Source organism: Chanos chanos, chromosome 5, assembly GCF_902362185.1.
Source record: "Chanos chanos chromosome 5, fChaCha1.1, whole genome shotgun sequence".
NCBI classification, from domain to species: Eukaryota; Metazoa; Chordata; class Actinopteri; order Gonorynchiformes; family Chanidae; genus Chanos; species Chanos chanos.
The window spans coordinates 34,936,014-34,953,956 of record NC_044499.1 but is presented as its reverse complement, the minus strand read 5'-3'; the positions used below and the strand labels follow the sequence as shown (position 1 = coordinate 34,953,956).

General features: G+C 41.4%; 1 protein-coding gene across 1 annotated transcript in view; it reads left to right on the top strand.

Moving 5' to 3' along the window:
• Positions 1-7,187: 7,187 nt before the first annotated feature.
• Positions 7,188-17,943, top strand: part of znf609a (zinc finger protein 609a) — a 53,585-nt gene continuing 42,829 nt past the window's right edge. The window contains exon 1 of the mRNA XM_030775276.1: positions 7,188-7,934. Within this exon, the coding sequence (XP_030631136.1) occupies positions 7,188-7,934 (747 nt within the window). The remainder of the gene's footprint in view (positions 7,935-17,943) is intronic.

The window sequence follows — 17,943 nt, the reverse complement described above, 5'->3', positions numbered from 1 at the left end:
GAGCTGGTGACCATTTGGGAGCTGCCTGTCTCTCTTAATGAGCGCTGAATAATGCAGGCAGAGCTCCCTGGGTCCAGAGGGGGCTGAGGGCCTGTGCAGGACAGAGCAAGGGTGTGGGCGAGATCAGGCACATCGATGGGCAATCGATGGAAGAACTGACAGCCTGGGCTTGGAGTATGAGGAGGAGAGGTCGTCACTATCGCTCAGTGTGTCATCGTTTCAGAGAAGTGAGTATAAGATAAATCTCACCATCCCCTCAGAGGAGCTGCCTGCTCAGAGATATCTGTACTGCGCTGTATCCCTCAGAAAAAAGGGGGAAAAAAAAGACTAAACAGGCCAAAGAGGAAGATGAAAACACAAGAGTGAATCTTTCATCTGATGCACTGCGTAATTTAACCAAGGGGAAGTGGCTCTGTCTTACTCCCTCCCTCCACCGCTCAAAGCTCTTCAGAGAACTGTGATTCACACAGAGAGACTGTCACTTTTTTTTTTTCGCTTGCTCTCTCTTTCTCTCTCTCTCTCTCTCACACCATCACGCTTTTGAAACCTCATTCTTTATTAGAGCTCCTCAATTACTCTGCAGTGAAGGGGGAATTAAAAATGAAAGGTTGTGCTGCAGATGGAGGCGGAAAGCTCTCCACAATCAGGTCAGGGGGGCTCTCTTGTGTAATGGCACTTGTTTTCAGTTTTTATCTTTTTCCTTCTTTCATTGCTAGGTTGTGTATCTGTTCCCCCTCACCCTCCTCATTTTAAACCATCAAAGGAGGGGGGGGGGGCAGATGAAACCGAGACGAGCATCGATCGTTAGGGCTGCCATCTCGGCAAGGCCCTCTGCTTTATTTTCCTTACACGTTTTCTCATCAGGCTGAGGCGTCCGCTGCGGATGCCTGTGTTAATTAGGCCCGTGCAACAGAGGGAGGTGGGTGGGGGGGGGGGGGGGTCGTGGAGGCAAGCTACACAGCTCTACTGGCTCTTCTCCTCCACCACCTCCTCCTCCTCTGTGCTCTCCCACAGCTCACGGGCATGTGGCAGGGAAAACTAAATTAGTTTAGAGCTGTTATTTACAGCCCCTGGAAGGGCACCAGTAGCACCACACCAAGCTGCCGGGAGGGTTTATGTGCGGCTGTAATGAAGAGGACAACCTGTTCTGAAGCTATTGAATGTGCTTGCGGAGCGAGGGAAAGAGAGCATTTGTAGCTGTGCAATGATCTGTAGAGCCAGAAGCAACAAAACCGCTGTACCTGCTGACCGTGGGTGTTTTAAAGTGTGATCCAAGATGGTAAATGTTAGAGATGTTGAATGACGGGGTGACGAGGAGCGGACCATGATTTCCAATTAATCAAAAATTGGTGGTAGATTATTATTCTGTCTGAATGAATGGTTTTTTTAAGCAGTTGGTAGAAGGGCTTTGATGTGGCAAGGTCAACTGTGTGAAATGTGTGCGCTCCATATGTTCATGTTTGGCTCCTTTTAAAAACCCAGTTATATTCTAAACTCTCCAGGAATTCTCTGCTCGCTGAAAAAAAGGAAGATTTACCTTTGAATTAAAGAATAGAGATTGCTTTTGAACACTGACTTAAATAGACTTGCGAGCACTTTCCTTGAAATCACCTTAAACATTAGTATTTGTAATGAGCCTGAGGAAAGGAGCTGACAAACTGATGTGTGCTGAAAATACAGGGACAGATAAGGAGCTGAATTAATACGTATTTAATACTCTTGGTCAGGATGACTGTTGGTCTTTGTTCTGGTCTCTGAGCTAGGCTAATTGTGTTTGTCCTTCAGACCCTGACAGTTATATCGGGGTTTTTACTTCATCTAGAGATGATTTATTTTAAATATGGACGGATGGCCTCTCATGAATTTGAATGTTGCATGGGATGGTTGTCTTTTAATGTCATGATTTTTTTTTTTTTGGCCATTCAAAGACTGGTTTATTTACTGTAACAGAGGTAATTAGGCCTAACAACCATTCACAGCTTGCAGTGTGGCTCTCATTGAGTAAAGGTGAAAATTGCAACAACAAAATAAAAGGGAACTGTTTAGAAATCGCTGCCAAAGGCAGATGTTTCCAGCGCTGCAAAATCAGCAGGTTGAAGATTCAGGATTAACAGCAAATGATCATACCCTAATAGAGGCTCATCACGCTTCTGGTCCAGATTTACCACTTTTTTTTTACAGCCCAAGCTTGTTTCTGACCCATGCCAAAAGGTTAACATTACCATGGTTTTGGCTACTCCTTGCTCAGTATTTTGATCAAATTATGCACAATGTGTACAAGTGTAATATTTCATTGCTGATTAATTAGGGTTTGGTACGATCAATGATGTGTACTGCTGAATCATTCCCACGTCAGACTTAGACTTATTTATTTGTAATGCACAATATTTCATCCATTCTGGAGTTTGACAAATATTGTTAGATAAAGCATTGTTGTCACCCCAGTTAAGATGTTAAATGTTGTTTTGAGTGCACCGTTGTAACTGCACATCAGGACATTTTGACGCCTGTGATTACAAACAAATATTTCAGCTTTCTTGCTTTTATCAGTTGCTTTGGCTGGTTTTTTGCACATAGTGCTGGCCATATGAATGTGTTTAAGTCCCACTGTTAATTAGTGCTTTGATCTACGCAAAATCGTATTTATTAAGGTATTAGCCTAATCCTAACCGTTGGCACACAAAAAATACTGTGAAAAAGTTGTACTTAGAAGTGATTTCCATCTCCTGCTTATACCACTATTGCTAAGCCAGTGGTGTGCCAGTGAGGTTTACTCTGTTTAGATTGTTTTATTGTGTAAAAATTCCATTTAAAATGTTAAGTTTCACTTCAAAAAATGATAATTGATAATAGTCTTACTAGCTCCTACATCTAACTAAATAGAACATTTCTTACCAATAGTCTTCATGGTCCTATCTTTTTTTCCCTCATGGTCCTATCTTTTTGTCTTCATTGTCTTTTTTTCCACTTCTGCTAACGTGTGCCAGCAGCTGCATAGGAATACCATCTGCTAAATGTTGGTATACTCTTTTGTTACTCATTTTCAAATCTGAAGAATGCAGTTACCAAGTAAAATTTTGCATTTCCTTCTCTTTTTGTCCTTATTAAGAAAAACGGTCTAAGGATTTTCACTGAAATGCACAGCCCAAGACTTTTTTGGTCGTGATTTTGGTTAAAAGTCTCTGGAAAGGAAATCAAATGGAGAGTCTTCCAGACTGTAATGTGGTATGAAATCCATAAAGGAAATTGTTTGAAATTGAAAGAGTGTGAATTTTAGGTTTCACAGTACCCTCTGGAATTGGCCCATTCCAGTTTATGTGAATCCATTTTGTTGACTTTGGGTAGATGTTTCTGGAGACAAACTAAGACCTGGCCAACCCTGTGTCATCGCAAAAATAGCTACTAGATGTTAGCTTGCAATGTTAATGTACTTAATGCTTCCCCAGTTGTCTTGATGGCAGAGGATTTATAACTTCTATGACAAAAAATAAATTAAATGCTTATGACAATGTGTGAAAGTAGTCAGCATGCTTGTATGCTTTAATATGCGTTATATTTCTTGTCCACATTTGTGAGCATGGCAGTGAATATTTTTATTTCATTTTATTTTTCATTTGATTTTCTTTTGGTCATGGTGATAATAAATGTTTGTTTGTTTTTGTTTTAGAGTGGCTCACCACCACAAAGATACTTCTCTGGCAGAAAGGGTGGGTGTGTTATTGTGCAGGTTCCTGCTGAGAGCAAGGGGGAGGGATGACTTTGAACCAGCCTACCGTCACATCTGTCCATCAGGAATTAGTCATGTTGTTACAGTAATGAAGTTGAGCAGGGTTTATGAGCAAACACAAAGCGTGACAGATAAGTTAGCAGCTCCTGCGGATGGAAATTTCAATTAAGACTCTCCTTATCCTTCCTCTCTGTGCTTATTACTTGAAGTGGGAGCCACGGCTAAACCCTCAAAGTTCTTGTTTGATTTGATTGTAAAGTCTTTGATTGGAAGTGCTTAAACTCCCTGAGTAGAGAGGATGAGATTATTAGCTAGCATCAAAAGGTTTCCTCCTGTCAGCCTGGTCTGTAATAGAGTATTGTTTATCTGATTGTTGTGGCAAGCCAGGCAGAGCGATGATTTATGCTGTAGACATAATTTGTCATGCAGTTGAACACCCTTGTGTTGCACTCCTGATGTCTTGCCATCTGTAAGTCCAAATCCTAGGAGATCTGTTCTCAGAAATTAAGCCTGTTTTGAAGCAACTGCTAGAATGGAAAATATCATTGCGATTTTTACAGAAAGGTGCAAAACTCTGAATGTTAGCCGATAGACTGGAATATTTTAACATTTATATCATGCTGTTTTATATTATTTATTCTAGTTATCTACATAGATCAACACAGGATATTCTATGTATAATCAGTCATGAAAAATGATGTGTTAAAAAAAAAAAAATGATGTAACTGGCATATAGTGGATATTTTCACAGTATCTAGCCACAAGGTAGACAGGTTAGGTCTTTAAGGTTACAGAACTCTGTATGATATTCTAGGAAAAAATGATACAAATTGACTGTTCTGTAGTTCATAGTCTTTAAAGCAAGTGTTGCATAAAAACATTGATGAAAGATGCCTCCTGTTTTAACAAAGATCTGACTTTAACGCTAATGAATAGGCTGTGAGAGAGCAAAGTGAGGCATGGAAATATTTGTATTTCTCATTCTAATACCAGTCTAGTGTATTACTAGACTATTTAGTCCTCTGTACCACCTTAGTGTATTAGGTCGGGAATGTTTGTGGTCACGAAAAGGATGAAGCTCCGCAGTGAACAAAAGGATTAGATGTAACTGGTTGTTATTTACTCTTCTGTTTGACCATCTGTCTTCACAGACACACATACTCAGATTGAGAATTTGATCTCTTTAGGCAGTCTTGGTACCAATACAACGTTTGTATTCGCAGAGTTACGCATAAACGGAGGATAAACCAAATGGTAGTTTGATGAAGGACTTTTGTCGTGTTCATATGTGTGCAGACAAATATTCCTTTGTCCCAACACTTGAATGGAAGTCAGACAGGAGTGTATCAGCGCACAAAAGAAGAAATGAATCGGTGACTAAAGTTAACACTTAGCAGAATCAATTGGCTTCATCATAATTGTGATTCACTCTCTCTCTCTTTTTTTTTTTTTTATAACCTCATAGTATCTGCTGGTTATCTCTGTTTTAGGGTAAATGACCTGTCTTACCCCCCCCCCCCCCCCCTTTTCTCTCTTCTCCAAGAAAAGCATCCTCATTGTCTAGAATGATTCATTTGATAAGTGCTGTTAAAGGCAAGCATGTGAAACCATTGCACTTCTTTCTGTTTTTTTTCCCCCCTTTTTTTTCTGACCCAGCGATAGGACGGCAAGTGTAGCAACAGTCTCTGATCTTCCTCAAAGGAGCCTTTGTGTTGTTATAATATGGCTCTGTCTTGTTTCTCCTCTTTTATTTGTCTGTCACATGTAAACAGCCCAGTGAGAAACATGCTCTAGCGGCGGAGAAAGCATTTGGCCTTGGGCTATCTGAAAGCTTGCTGTAATTGTCTCAGCTGTAAATATCTCTTAAACACAATCACATGATTACTGAACACAGCCATAGCCAGTTATTTTTTTACCCCCGTCAAAGACATGCATTTTGTACCATAAAATGCGCGTTCATTTTCTCAAGTTGAACCATATGACCGGCTTCTGCTGCTTAAGAGAATGGAGAATCAGAAAATGTAGTTCATTTCATAAAAAAAATTAGGATATTAGCATTTTGTCCTTATCCTGTCTTGGAAGATACAGAAGAGAATGCAAATTAAACAGACTGTTGTAGTGAATAACTGAGTTAAATTGAAATTGATAGTAAAATTGATAATGAGTTACAAAGGAACTGAATTTCACACTTGGAAGAACAACAGTAAGGCCTTGTTAGATGTAATATCAATAACCTTTGCTAAATTAATGTTTAGATGAGCTATCTTTGGGACTTGGTCATGCTGACACAAATCCATATGATTGGTCTGGATATCATTATCAGCTTACGTACCAGTACAAGTACACTATTGATCTCCATTGTTGCTAAACATCATTGGCATGTAGACCAACTGAGAGACTGTGACGCTCATATGCATATGTTGTTTTCATAAGAAAGTCAAAACAGTGTATATTCTGCCAGTATAAAGGGCCCCTTAGACTTAATAAGCATTCTGTAATCAATTAAGTTTTTGTCCCGCTCCAATTTTTTTTTTATCATGCGTTCATATCTAATAGCCTAGTGATGGCTTAAAAATGTCCAGTGTAGGCTCCACTGAAGAGTCTTTGCCTCTATCATTTAGTGATCATTGGGGGGGGGGGCGGTAGTGTTTAATGATAAGTCAGTGGTGTTACTTTGCTGTTCCTGAACTGTAATGATAAGTGATGTGAATTAGACTAAATATCCACTGTCAGGTGAGCTCTGCCTGAAAGGTCTGGAGGTCAGGGTTGTGGCTTTGATGGTTTCACTGGTCTTTTTAGTCTGCTCTCTTGACGTTGACCCGGTGGTAGATGAGGAAATTGACTCCATATGTGTTTGGAGTTTAAGAGAACCCCTTGTCTTTCCTGAACACAACCTACACAACAACTGGTTATAATTGCATAGCATTCCCAAGGTCTGCATAGCTTTTGCATTGTGTTTCACTATACGTGCAATAGATAATGGGGCAACAATTTCTAATTTGATAGGGACTAGCCAATATAAAAATACGTTGCGATGTGAAACACTGGAGTTTACGACATCACCGATTTTCAAACGAGCCTTGCTGGATGCATGTTCGGAGTCTTTCTGAAAACATGTGTTTTTCTTCTCTGGCAGAAATAGCTGATAATTATACTTGACATCAAAGGCCATTTCACTTCAGGGCTTCTCGGCGGCTTGGCGTGTGCTGAATGATTCACTAATGGGTTAGGTCAGGATATTTGATACAAGAATTAGATGTCAAGATGATAACACATTTTCTTCTCTTTCTGTCCCTCCCTTGTTTTTTTTTGTTTTTTTTCTTTATGTAGGGCAAAAATGTGGGTAACTGGGAAGGGGAAACCAAGACGACCCTGAGGCAGCTGTATCCGAACTCCCACTGACCCAGTCGTCTGAAAAGGTCAGACCATCCTGTGGCACGCCTGGGCCGCTGGCACTAAGATGTCCCTAAGCAGTGGCACTGCAGGCGGGAAAGGTGTGGACTCGAATGCGGTGGACACTTACGACAGCGGCGATGAATGGGACATTGGTGTTGGCAATCTGATCATTGACCTTGACGCCGACCTAGAGAAGGACAAACTTGAGATGTCTGGCACAAAGGAGGGGGGTGGAATGGCAGCCCCTCCCAGCGCTGTGGCGGCACTGCCGGACAACATCAAATTTGTCAGCCCTGTGCCCGCCCCTCAAGGCAAGGAGAGCAAATCCAAATCCAAACGTAGCAAAAACTCTAAGGACAGTGGCAAGGCCTCGGCCACAGATGGGGCCAAGAAAGACACCCAAGGGCGAACCCAGGGTGAGGGTACAGGACCAGCTGCAGGCACGGGCACTACACCCATTGCCAACTCCGGAAAAGGTGTGGAGAAAAGCAGCAAGGCCTCCCGTAATGTCCCTAGCGGAAAGAAGGAAAAAGAAGCAGGATCCGGGAAAAGTAAAAAGGAAAAAATTGAGGGAGGAACGACAGGGACTGTGCCTGCTGAAAAAGATGGGGTGGCTTCAGTTTTGCCCATGGGGACCACCCGCAGTGCCCCATTTGAGGGAGCACAAACTACAGACTTGGCAGGTGCTGAGCAGCTGGGAAATATTGCATTGGAGTCTGCTGGGATTGTCCCACCTTTGACTATTAAAAGTGAACCTGAAGAGATGGACAACGGCGACTGCAGGAACTTGAAGAAAGTGAAAAGTGAAAAGGTGAGTTTAGATATACTGACACTCGTTTAAATTTAGGTTTTTGTGATGTTTTGGTTGATGATCGTTCATTATGTATGACTAAGGGGTTACTCATGTAGTGATCATTTTGGTGGAGTGTTTTAATGGATCTGACATATCCATTATGTTGGCCTATTGATTTCCTCCTCTTCTAGTCTTTCTGAAGAGTAGAGAGACATTAAGTTCTACTGAATAATGCACATTTGGATACCAGGAGGAAATCGGAAAATGTTCTGTTTGGGACTCTGAGGCATTTAGATGCGTTAACTTGTTACTTTAAGGCTATAAGCCCTTAGTTTCTTTGTTTCTGACTGAGGTGGGTGTGGGTGGGTGTGTGTTGCCTGGAATTTCTGTTTTGCTCTTGGGTATATATACTAAAACTATCTGGGCACCTCTAAATCTTTTTTTTTTTTACAGCTTCTATTCAGCTTCAGTCCGGTTTATCTTATGTGGACCACCTCTCATATTGTTCCTCCAGCATTAACTGTAACCATGATCTTGGCATGAGCTAATGAAATGTTTTCATAGACATTCATGGATATTAAAGACCGTTTTAGGGAGATTTTTCTGTGAAGTGTAGCGATCAACTCAGATTTGCTTCAGATCAAGCAGTTCGCACTTGAATGTTGGTATGAGACTCCATTTATTTGTTCTAAGTCTTTACACTTCTTCACCAAGCTAATGAATCAGCATTCAACATTTTTGCCTGCCAAGGGTTCAGTGTGTCATATGTCAGGATCTGGCATGCTGGAGGTTATATTATTCTGGATTAGGGTTGCAGGCAAGAGCCTGTAACATGGAGAGATCTGAAAAGCCATCTCACCAAGTATTTGGCAGTCGTGAGTTACTGGGGACTGCAAGAAGGATCAGGGTCAAACGTCTCTGCCAACAGATTTTTATCAAACCTTTGTGGATGCAGTTGTCCAGTGAGAGGATTTTTTTTCTTTCTTTCTTTCTTTCTTTCTTTTTTTTTAAATAGGAAATAGCTATTAGACATGATTAACAGCTCTCGTCTGAGAGCTTGATCTGAGGCGTGTTGGCTGAAACTTGGTGCTTTGTGACTGTTGGAGCAGAACTGGCCATTAGGTTCTCATTGCCTTTTGTTCCAGTCCTCTTTGCTGGTTGATCCTTCAGAGCAGAGCCAGCAGGATTGAGAACAGGACCCTTTTCTTTTCTTTTGTACTTTTGACCCATTCTGAACCTCACTCAGTTCAAATAGAGCTCTTTCACGCTGATAATGCCAGAGTGGAGGATGGGCGAGGAAGTACAGGAAAAAGAGGGGAAGAAAGGTTCAAACCTTTTTTCATCACGATCTGTTTACGGATTTTGGAGAGGCCGGGAAATCCCAGGACATGAGGGGGGGAAAATCTGAGTCGTAATATCCTGTGGAGAAAGACTGAAATATTTTCTCTTGTGTTATACATTTTATATCTTCAAGATATCTTTTTGAGATTTTGATGAACGTCCAAAATACTCCAGTAAGAATTGTTGCCGGACGATAGGGTTACCAGAGAAGAAAGAAAAAAAAACCAAAATGTCCTCTGCAGTCAAGTAGGGAAATATTTACTCTCTGTGGTGCCGATTAGTGGATGTTTCCCCTCCAAAAAATATGTTTGCAGGAGAACAGATATGGATGACGGGCTGTCAGAGGAGAGCAGCAGGGGAGTGCTTGTGTGTGTCTGCTCAGCTGCACAAAACACTTGAAACAAAATCCAAGCCCCCTCCCCCCACTGACACCAAGCAGAATTTGTACCGAGCAGGTGCACCCCAGTGTGTGGCAGTGTCTGACGGCAGTTGGATTGTATGCGCTGTCATGTTGCACTGTCTGGTTTGGAAGCTTTTATGAGTGTTGAATAGGGATGACTAAAATGCCCGCCACTGTATATGTATATGCTTGCTGTAAAATACTGGATCAGTACCTTCCTTTGCTTCTTTTGAACTGCGTGTCGATGCCAAAACACAGAAGCGCAGATGTTAAGCGAGGTTTATTTTAGCTACAATTTCCAAGCACTTGAAATTTTTCAACAAGATAATCTCCTTTGTAACCCGCTTGCTTTTAATATGTTAGTGTGTTGGTTGCTTCTGTTTGTGATTCGTCATTGTCTCTAAGTTGCCACAGCTTGCTGTTTTTGGGGGGTTTTAAACCCCTTTAACAAGAATGTTTTGAATCACTGGTCTTTATTGAGATATTTTTGTTAGAATAATTTGTTTTACAAATCAAGGTGATGATAATTATTAAGAAAAGGATGAAACAATCATCATCTTATCAAACCATTGTACAGAATATTTCCACATATTTTCATATTTTTAGAGAAATTATTTGTGATCGTTTATTTTTTGGTAATTTAGACAGAGGCAAAAAAGACACATTACAGACAGGCATGTGGATAAGAAGAGTGCAGAGTAGAAATCAAATAGCTGAATATCTCTTCTCTTCTACATTGTGCTATTTTCCCTTATTCGTGGAAGGGATCAATGTTTTTCAGTCAAATCTGAGTCTCATTTAGCCCCAGTGTGTTCTGTCTGCCAGAATAAAGGTCCTCTGGGAGCCATTGAAATGTAACCCTCTTTGGCACGTCTAAGCATCAATTATAATGCTGAGACAAATAAACTGGTGAAACGTATAAGGGAGTCCTTCAGACATGATTTTGGTCTCTGGTTTTCTGTTGACCTTTGCTTTATGGCTCACTCTCGGATGGCAGAGAATCTGATTTGACTGTGGCAGTAGGTGTATGAAATGCCAGAGCTTTTGAAGCAAAGCCTCCTACTGCTCCTGGGTTTAGTCATAGTTCAACTATGGTGTTTCACCACCACCATCTCTCTCTTAAAACCTTTGAAGTTCAGGTCCTCTAATGCTACCTTGACAGTAAACCTTGACAGTTACGTTTCACAAAACCTTAGGAAGACCTTTCATTTTTCTCAGCAGAACATTAGTGATACCCTACCCAAAGTCTGACACTCTCAGTGAAACCAGTCAGTCAGTTTCTGAACGATTCATCTTCAAAGATTGTTTTAGCTGTTTTCGTAGTAATGTGTGAGAGGATGGCTCCTAGACAAACCCTGGTTAACTGCAGGCTTTGGGTGGACACTAAGACACGTGCTGTGCTGATCAAATTTTTGTTTTCTTTGACTTGGATCCTAGGGAAATAAGATATGATATCGTTTAAACGCTGAATGTATTTAGCCTTGTTCTTGTTCATGTTCTTATCCTTAATGGCTTAATTTCCATGCACACTTTTTTTTTTTAACCAGTTGTTGTTCCTCATTTATTTTTCATTTTCCTGAAACTATTGCACATGTCTTCAAGCATTTATAAAAGGTTTTAATGAATCTTAAACCAAGTGCAGTCTAAGACCACTTGCATGGCTTGCAGTATCCAGACAATCTGGCCATTTCATCTCTCTTTGTCATCCCAGTCCCATTATGAGCCTGTCCGTCTAAGCTGTTTGTAATGCATGTGTTTGTTTGCATACTGAAACCATTTAAGAGAAAGGCAGTTTTCCACCCAGTCCACTGGCTGCATGGCCCCCAGTGTTGCTTTCACCGCATGGCCACCAAGGAACTGAGAGACTGCTGTGCACCTGGGAGAGATCGCGCTCTCAAGAGGTTCTCCAGCAAATACTCCCCCCCCCCCCCCCCCCCCCCCCACCTCATCTCCCTCCCCTCCTCATTCATGGCCACTTCTGACTGGTGCTATTGTATTCCAGCACATTCCTTAAACAAGCACTGAGGTTTGTTCGGGCTTTGGAGGAGGGGTGGTGGTAGGACAAACAAAACATGAAAATCTCGCACCCCCCCCCCCCCTTTCTCTGTACCTCTGAACAAACAGGTCTGGAGGTGCGAGCGGATGCTATCGGATGACAGGGGACCGACTTTCAGCTCTGGTTAACATGGTTTTCGCTTTCCGTATCCCACGGCTAAGGCAGGGAATGATCAGTGGAACGGCAGGACCTAGTTTTCCCCTCCCCACAGAAACTCTCACATGGTCACGGTGGAATGCAAGCCTGCTAAAATCACACTGTGAGGCACCACTGTGCAGGCCCTACCAGACTGGCATATCTAACACCACACACACTCTCATTCTTTCTCTCTCTCTCTCTCTCTCTCTCTCTCTCTCTCTCTAACATGGGCTAATTTAAAATCAACCCAGAGCTCTGCCCTTATCTACGGCTTACACTCATGCTTTCAAATGACCCCAAGGCTGGTGTTTCAGGCTCTCTCCTCACTTTGTCGGCTCCCTTTTGAGGACAGAGCGCTTGGTGTTCTGAGGCCAGCTCGAGAAGTTGTTTCCAGTCATCTGCTCTGCACTGTGAAACTCAAGAGTCACATTCTGATTACAGCAGCAATTTGGCAGAAAAGGTCAAGTCATGTGTGCCTCTGAGGTTCTAGTCTTTTTTAACTCTGAAATGGCAGATCTGCTCCTTTAATAGAAGGATGCTGCCTCTCTCTCTTTTTTTTTTTTTTTTTGTCTTTGGCAGCGCTTGTCTTTTGCTTTTGAATACGTAAAGAAGGCTTTTATTCTGAAGCAAACAATTGGAAAATATTGACTGGAACAGCTTAAGGTGAAATGTAAAGCTAACCTCTATTATGGTCAAAGCGATAAAGCATTCCTTTAAATTTGAGTCAGTCTGTGAAAGCCATTTCCTTTTGTCATGTTCATTGCTGCTCAAGAGCAGTGCTCTCACCCACAGATTACAAAATGACTCTGCTGCCTTTTCAGCAAGTAAACAAGCATCCATTGTGGTCTTCGGCTCCACTCCATTCTGAATGGGTGCCATTGAAGTGCATGCAACTCTTGAAGTTAAGTGTTTGTGACTTCCTTTGAAATGAGCTGGTGGATAATTGAAAACATGGATGGAAAGTCCTGGGCTCTGCCAAGTTTCAGATTTGTTGATGGCTATGCTTAGTGTAACAATCCTCAACAGTGCCATGTCCATTGGGATCAACCCAAACAATTTGTATGCTGTTTCAAATTAAAACAGTATTACATTCATTCTTTGGATGAATGCTTTCAGTAGGCATTTTTCATTGAGCAAGTCTCTATCATAACCAGATCTGCACCCTTTAGTTTAGGGGGGTTTTTTTGTTGTTTTTTTGTAAATCTAGAAACATTCCTTTTGTGGTTTTGAAAGTTCAAACAATTTCTCCAGGTATTTCAGAAGACAAACAGCCTACTTCTAATACTTGAACCTAAGCATTTAAAGATCAGGTATTTTCATAGATATAGATTTATTAGTAAAAGTAATGGACCCTCTCTATGGCACTTACCTTACCCAAATTACCTGGGTTAACTGCCAAAATAAAGGAAACATTACATAGATTAAATAGAGTCTACTGATACTTGGAAGCCACATTGTTCTGTGAGAAATCCCATCCATTTTTTTTGTTTTGTTGTTGTTGAAGAACGGTGTCTCTGGTACTGCACCAGAATCTCTCATCAGCGTTCAGATCAGTTGAGTTCTTATGGCGGATACAGTCATGACATATGGTTTGCATGGTTTTTTGTGAACAAAGCATTCCATGAGCACTCATGCCTTAAGAATGACAGTGCTGTCATTCTGTACTGGACTGTTCCCATCAGGTTAGAACGCTTCACCATAAGAAGAACGTTTTCACTAAAAATGGCCTGCGTTCGTTTTACCACTTTACTCACATGCACGCATCTTCAGGTCTAATGAGTGATTCATGTTTTTCAGTCCAGCACTTGTGTCCCTCTCTATGTCTGGACAGAGTGAAGCTGCCTCCTCATGCCCTAGATTTGTGTTTGCAGAGTAGGTTGTTGGTCTTGCTTTGCAGTTCGAGTTAGTATGTCACGACAGAGAATTCTGTGATTTTTGACCACAGATGACCGTGGTTGAGGATGTCCTTCCCACAGACTTCTGCGGTAACATGATCGTAGCCACTATTTCTCTTAAAACATCCACAAATGAAGCACTCTTCATTATTTAAACTACTGTTAAATGTGCCCTAACAATCACTCCTCCAGCCAAGTTGCTGCAGTCTATGACTGTAGTGGTCAGTGGAGGAAATTTAAAAAATATTTAGGGGGCAACTTTTGCCCCCACTATCTATAAAATTGGGGCATTTACAAAATGTTGGGGGCACTTTTAAAAGATAGTAATTAGTGCATAAAGTTGCTGGTTTTAATGTGAAATGAGCCCAGATTAAAATGCATAGAGTAATCACCACCTTGTGCCAACACGAGTCAATAAAAAGCATACTATTGCTGTTCCAGAGTGTACAGTCATCTGTGTGTATAGAATACCATCTGTATGTGTGAGAGAAAGCAGGAGACAGTTCTAACTATTTAGGCTTTTATTCAGCTCTTAATGGCCTTCATATATTTATAGTACATTAGTTTATAGATAAATTGAAAGCTTTATCGCAGTCTTTCAAATGAACTAGTAATTTTTTTTTAAATGTCCTCTTTAGAAACTGTAGAGGGTCTATTAAAAATTTTTGGGAAAATAAGAGGCAGTTTCACAACTGTAAATGCAAACCGGTGACCTTACAAACAACAGCATTAACAGAATTGAATTCAAGTATCAACACTGCAAATTGCTACAGTTATAGCCATTAAACATTAAATTATTCAGTAAGTTAGTTGCAGCAACCAGCCATATTTCACGGGCTACTCAAGTGGAGTTCTGTTCAGATTATACATGGGTTTCACTGTCAGACTCTGTGTTGTCTCTTTCTGTTGGTGCAGCTGATTTGGAGGGCTGTGCCCTTTTTTTTCATGTGGTTTTGTTGTTGGGGGGCCTTACAGTTACATACAGTTACGTTCGCACCAGGGTTTCCGCTAGGAAATGAAATGAATAAAAATGCAAGGATGACTTAATGTAGGATTAGGATATTGGCCTAAACTGGTAGCTAAATATTATTATTATTATTTTTGGGGGCAATTTTTGCCCCTCGATCATGGTTTTTAGGGGAATTCTGAGATTTCCTGGGGTATTCTTGCCCTTTGCCCCCATTAATTTTGACCGCTGGCAGTGGTGATAGCCAGAAAAATGGTCAACTGAGCATGTCCAGCGTTTTCATGCATGAACCTAAAAATGATGCGATTTTAATTGCTTCATTAAGTCAAGAACCACACCTGGTATTAAAGCACCTGTTTTCTTTTACATCCCTCATTTACTTAGGTGGATTCTTTATTTTGGCTGTTACCTGTATTTCTTGGCACCGTATTCCCAGTGCTCTCAGCCATGGCTTTTGTTTCTTACCTCATAAAATCAGCAAAGCCAAATAAACAGTGATGACATAAGGAAAAACTGTTTTTGGAAAAACAGCATAATTTTGCCATTACAAATGCTAAAACATCTTTTCATTGGGATATTGCGTGTTGGCTTAACTGCTGAGGGTTTAAAAGTTATTTTCTGACTGTTTAGGAGAGAGCAATCCTCCTTGTTCCTTTTGATCTTGTGCTTACTAATATGTTACTAATATGTTTCAGTGTTCAGTATTAGTCAGTGTGGCTTAGGCTGTGGTCAGGACCAGATATGGCCCCCATATGTTTTTGAAGTATTAAAATGGTTGAACTGGTCCCAGATATTTGTCTCTTTGATTGTTTTTCATGTATTTATGACCCAAAATATCTGTATAACCAATAGAAGGAAATATGACAGAGCAGTACCAAAAAAAAAAAAACACCCTTGTTTTGAAGCTGCATTAAAACCTTGTCAGTACCTTTAATGCTGAGTTGATTCAAAATTTGACAGAGAGAGAGCGAGAACACAGGGTGAGGGGAGCCAAACTGATAGCCATCACACACAGGTTGTAATGACCCACTGAATGGAGACACAGTATGCCTTATGCCTGTGGTCTTGTCAGTTTTTGGAGTTTTGCCTGGATGAAAATATAGGGGTTTTGGAGCCTTGCTTCCAGATCCTCTGTCAGTGGTACAGTGTCTGGAGCTTCTCTCAACACACGTTACACAGTAAATTCTGTCTTGCCCAGGTCGGTCAGGGTGTACAGTTTTAGCTTGGACTGATGTGAGTTGCTAAGTTTATTACCCCATCGGATGACGAGCCAGGAAATCCTTGTCGAGAGTTGAAGGAAAGCTCAGTGTGGAAACATTTAATATCGGGGATCTTTGCTGGTCATAAACTTTGTTTTCCAACATCTGGCAGTCTGCTCGACCTGCAGAGTGTCAGCCCTGGTCTGCCGCCTGTTCTCGCTCCCGCCTCTTTGTCACTAACACAAGTAGGGAATTAGCTACCATTGTGTGCGACTTGGTGGATTTGCCAAGCAGACAGTGAATAAGCTTGCAGCAAGATAAACTGAAGCGAAAGGTCTGGGAACATCAGCGTTTGCTCTGTGGATCACTGCATCTCAGAACAAGGTCACGAAATGGAGGCAGCCTGAGTCCCTCCTCACTGCGTCTTTTAATGATTTTTACTGTAGTATTATTAGGAGTAGGCTGGATTAGTTTTGCTTGCTTAAACATAATTAAAGACTTGGAACTTATGAGATATTGTAAAACTTATGTGACCCCCCCCCGCCCCCCTGACCCAAACAGTTTTTCTTTTAGGCAGTTAATGCTTTCAGTGAACTGCAGTATTTTCTCAGCTATACAAGTGCTCTAGAGATTTAGTTTTAAATCTGTCAAAAATCTTCAGTGTTTTGAATCTGTATTTACTTCTGTTTCCATTTAACAAAAGCTCTGACTTTACATGCATATCGGTGAAAACAGCGTGACTGTTTTTCTTAGCGCTCCACCGTCGATCACCAAATCTCCACTGGAAATTATAATGCATATTATTTCAACCTTCCACTTCCAACTGTAATGACATGGAATTCTCTGTCTGGTTGGAAATTACTGGGGGTGGGAGTTCAGTAGTTCATATCTCTGCTCCGCTTACCCAGTCATCTTTGCAGGCTTAATCTCTCCAAGGCAGATCTACCAAAGGTGCTGTTTCTTCTTTTTCATAACATTCCATAAGACTTAATTATTTGGAGAATATGTGTTCACCAGAGGTAATCTCTATATTGCTGAGCTTTTGGAGGCCCTGTAAGCCTATAGTTTGGCATAATCCCAGTTGACATGCTGCTACAGGATTAGGTTTCTATTTATCAGCGTGCAGTTTGGGGCTAGCAGGGGCCTCAGCCACTTCACTCAGGAGACAGTCCCTTTTGAAAGATTCATGATTGTCTGCTTGTTTTGCCTGTGCGTAATTGCTGCATCCTTGCGTATAAATCCTGAAGGCGATAAATCATGAGGATTGAAGAAAGGTTGAAGGGGTTGAGGGGATAGAAACAGGATTTATCTGATATATTTGGTCCACTATGTCGTGATTGCTTTTATAATGACTTGCCATCTCTCACCCACTGTTGAGAATTTGCAGCCAAATTTAGACCTCGCCAAATAACAACCAGCCATTAATTCTGATGAAACAGATTTTTTTTATTTTATTTTGCTGTTTTTCATTTTTCATTTATTGAAAAAAGAAAGAAAGAAAACCCCTGTTTTGAAGGATTCAGTGCATTTTCGCAGCATGGTGTAACGAGAAAGTAGTTACATCCACACACACTGGGGGTGAATTGCTATTGAAAGCCTCCAGGTAAAAGGGGAAGAGAAATGGTGAAGACACAGAACATGTCTGCTAGGCCTGTAGAAGCCATCACAGAGCTTGGGAAAACAAAGCCCTTTCATAGCCTGCTCTCCCCTCCCTCCCTCTCCCTCTCTCTCTCTCCCTCTCTCTCTCTGTTTCTCTCCCTCCCTCTTTCTGTCTCTTAGCTCTCTGTAAGCAGTGTGTGTGTCTGGAGTGCTGTACAGCGAGGCATTGGGGGAAGGGAAAAAAGAGAGGGAGAGAGAGAGAGAGAGAGACCAGCTCTGCTAATTCAGCTCCTGAAAGCCTTATGCAGTCAGAGCAGCTGTCCTCCATTGTAAGCCAGCACATTTCCACCGCGCCTCATTTCGCCTCTCAATGCGTGAGTAGCGAGAAAGCAAAGAAGGGGGAGGAGTAGGAGAGAAAAAGAAGAGAGAGGG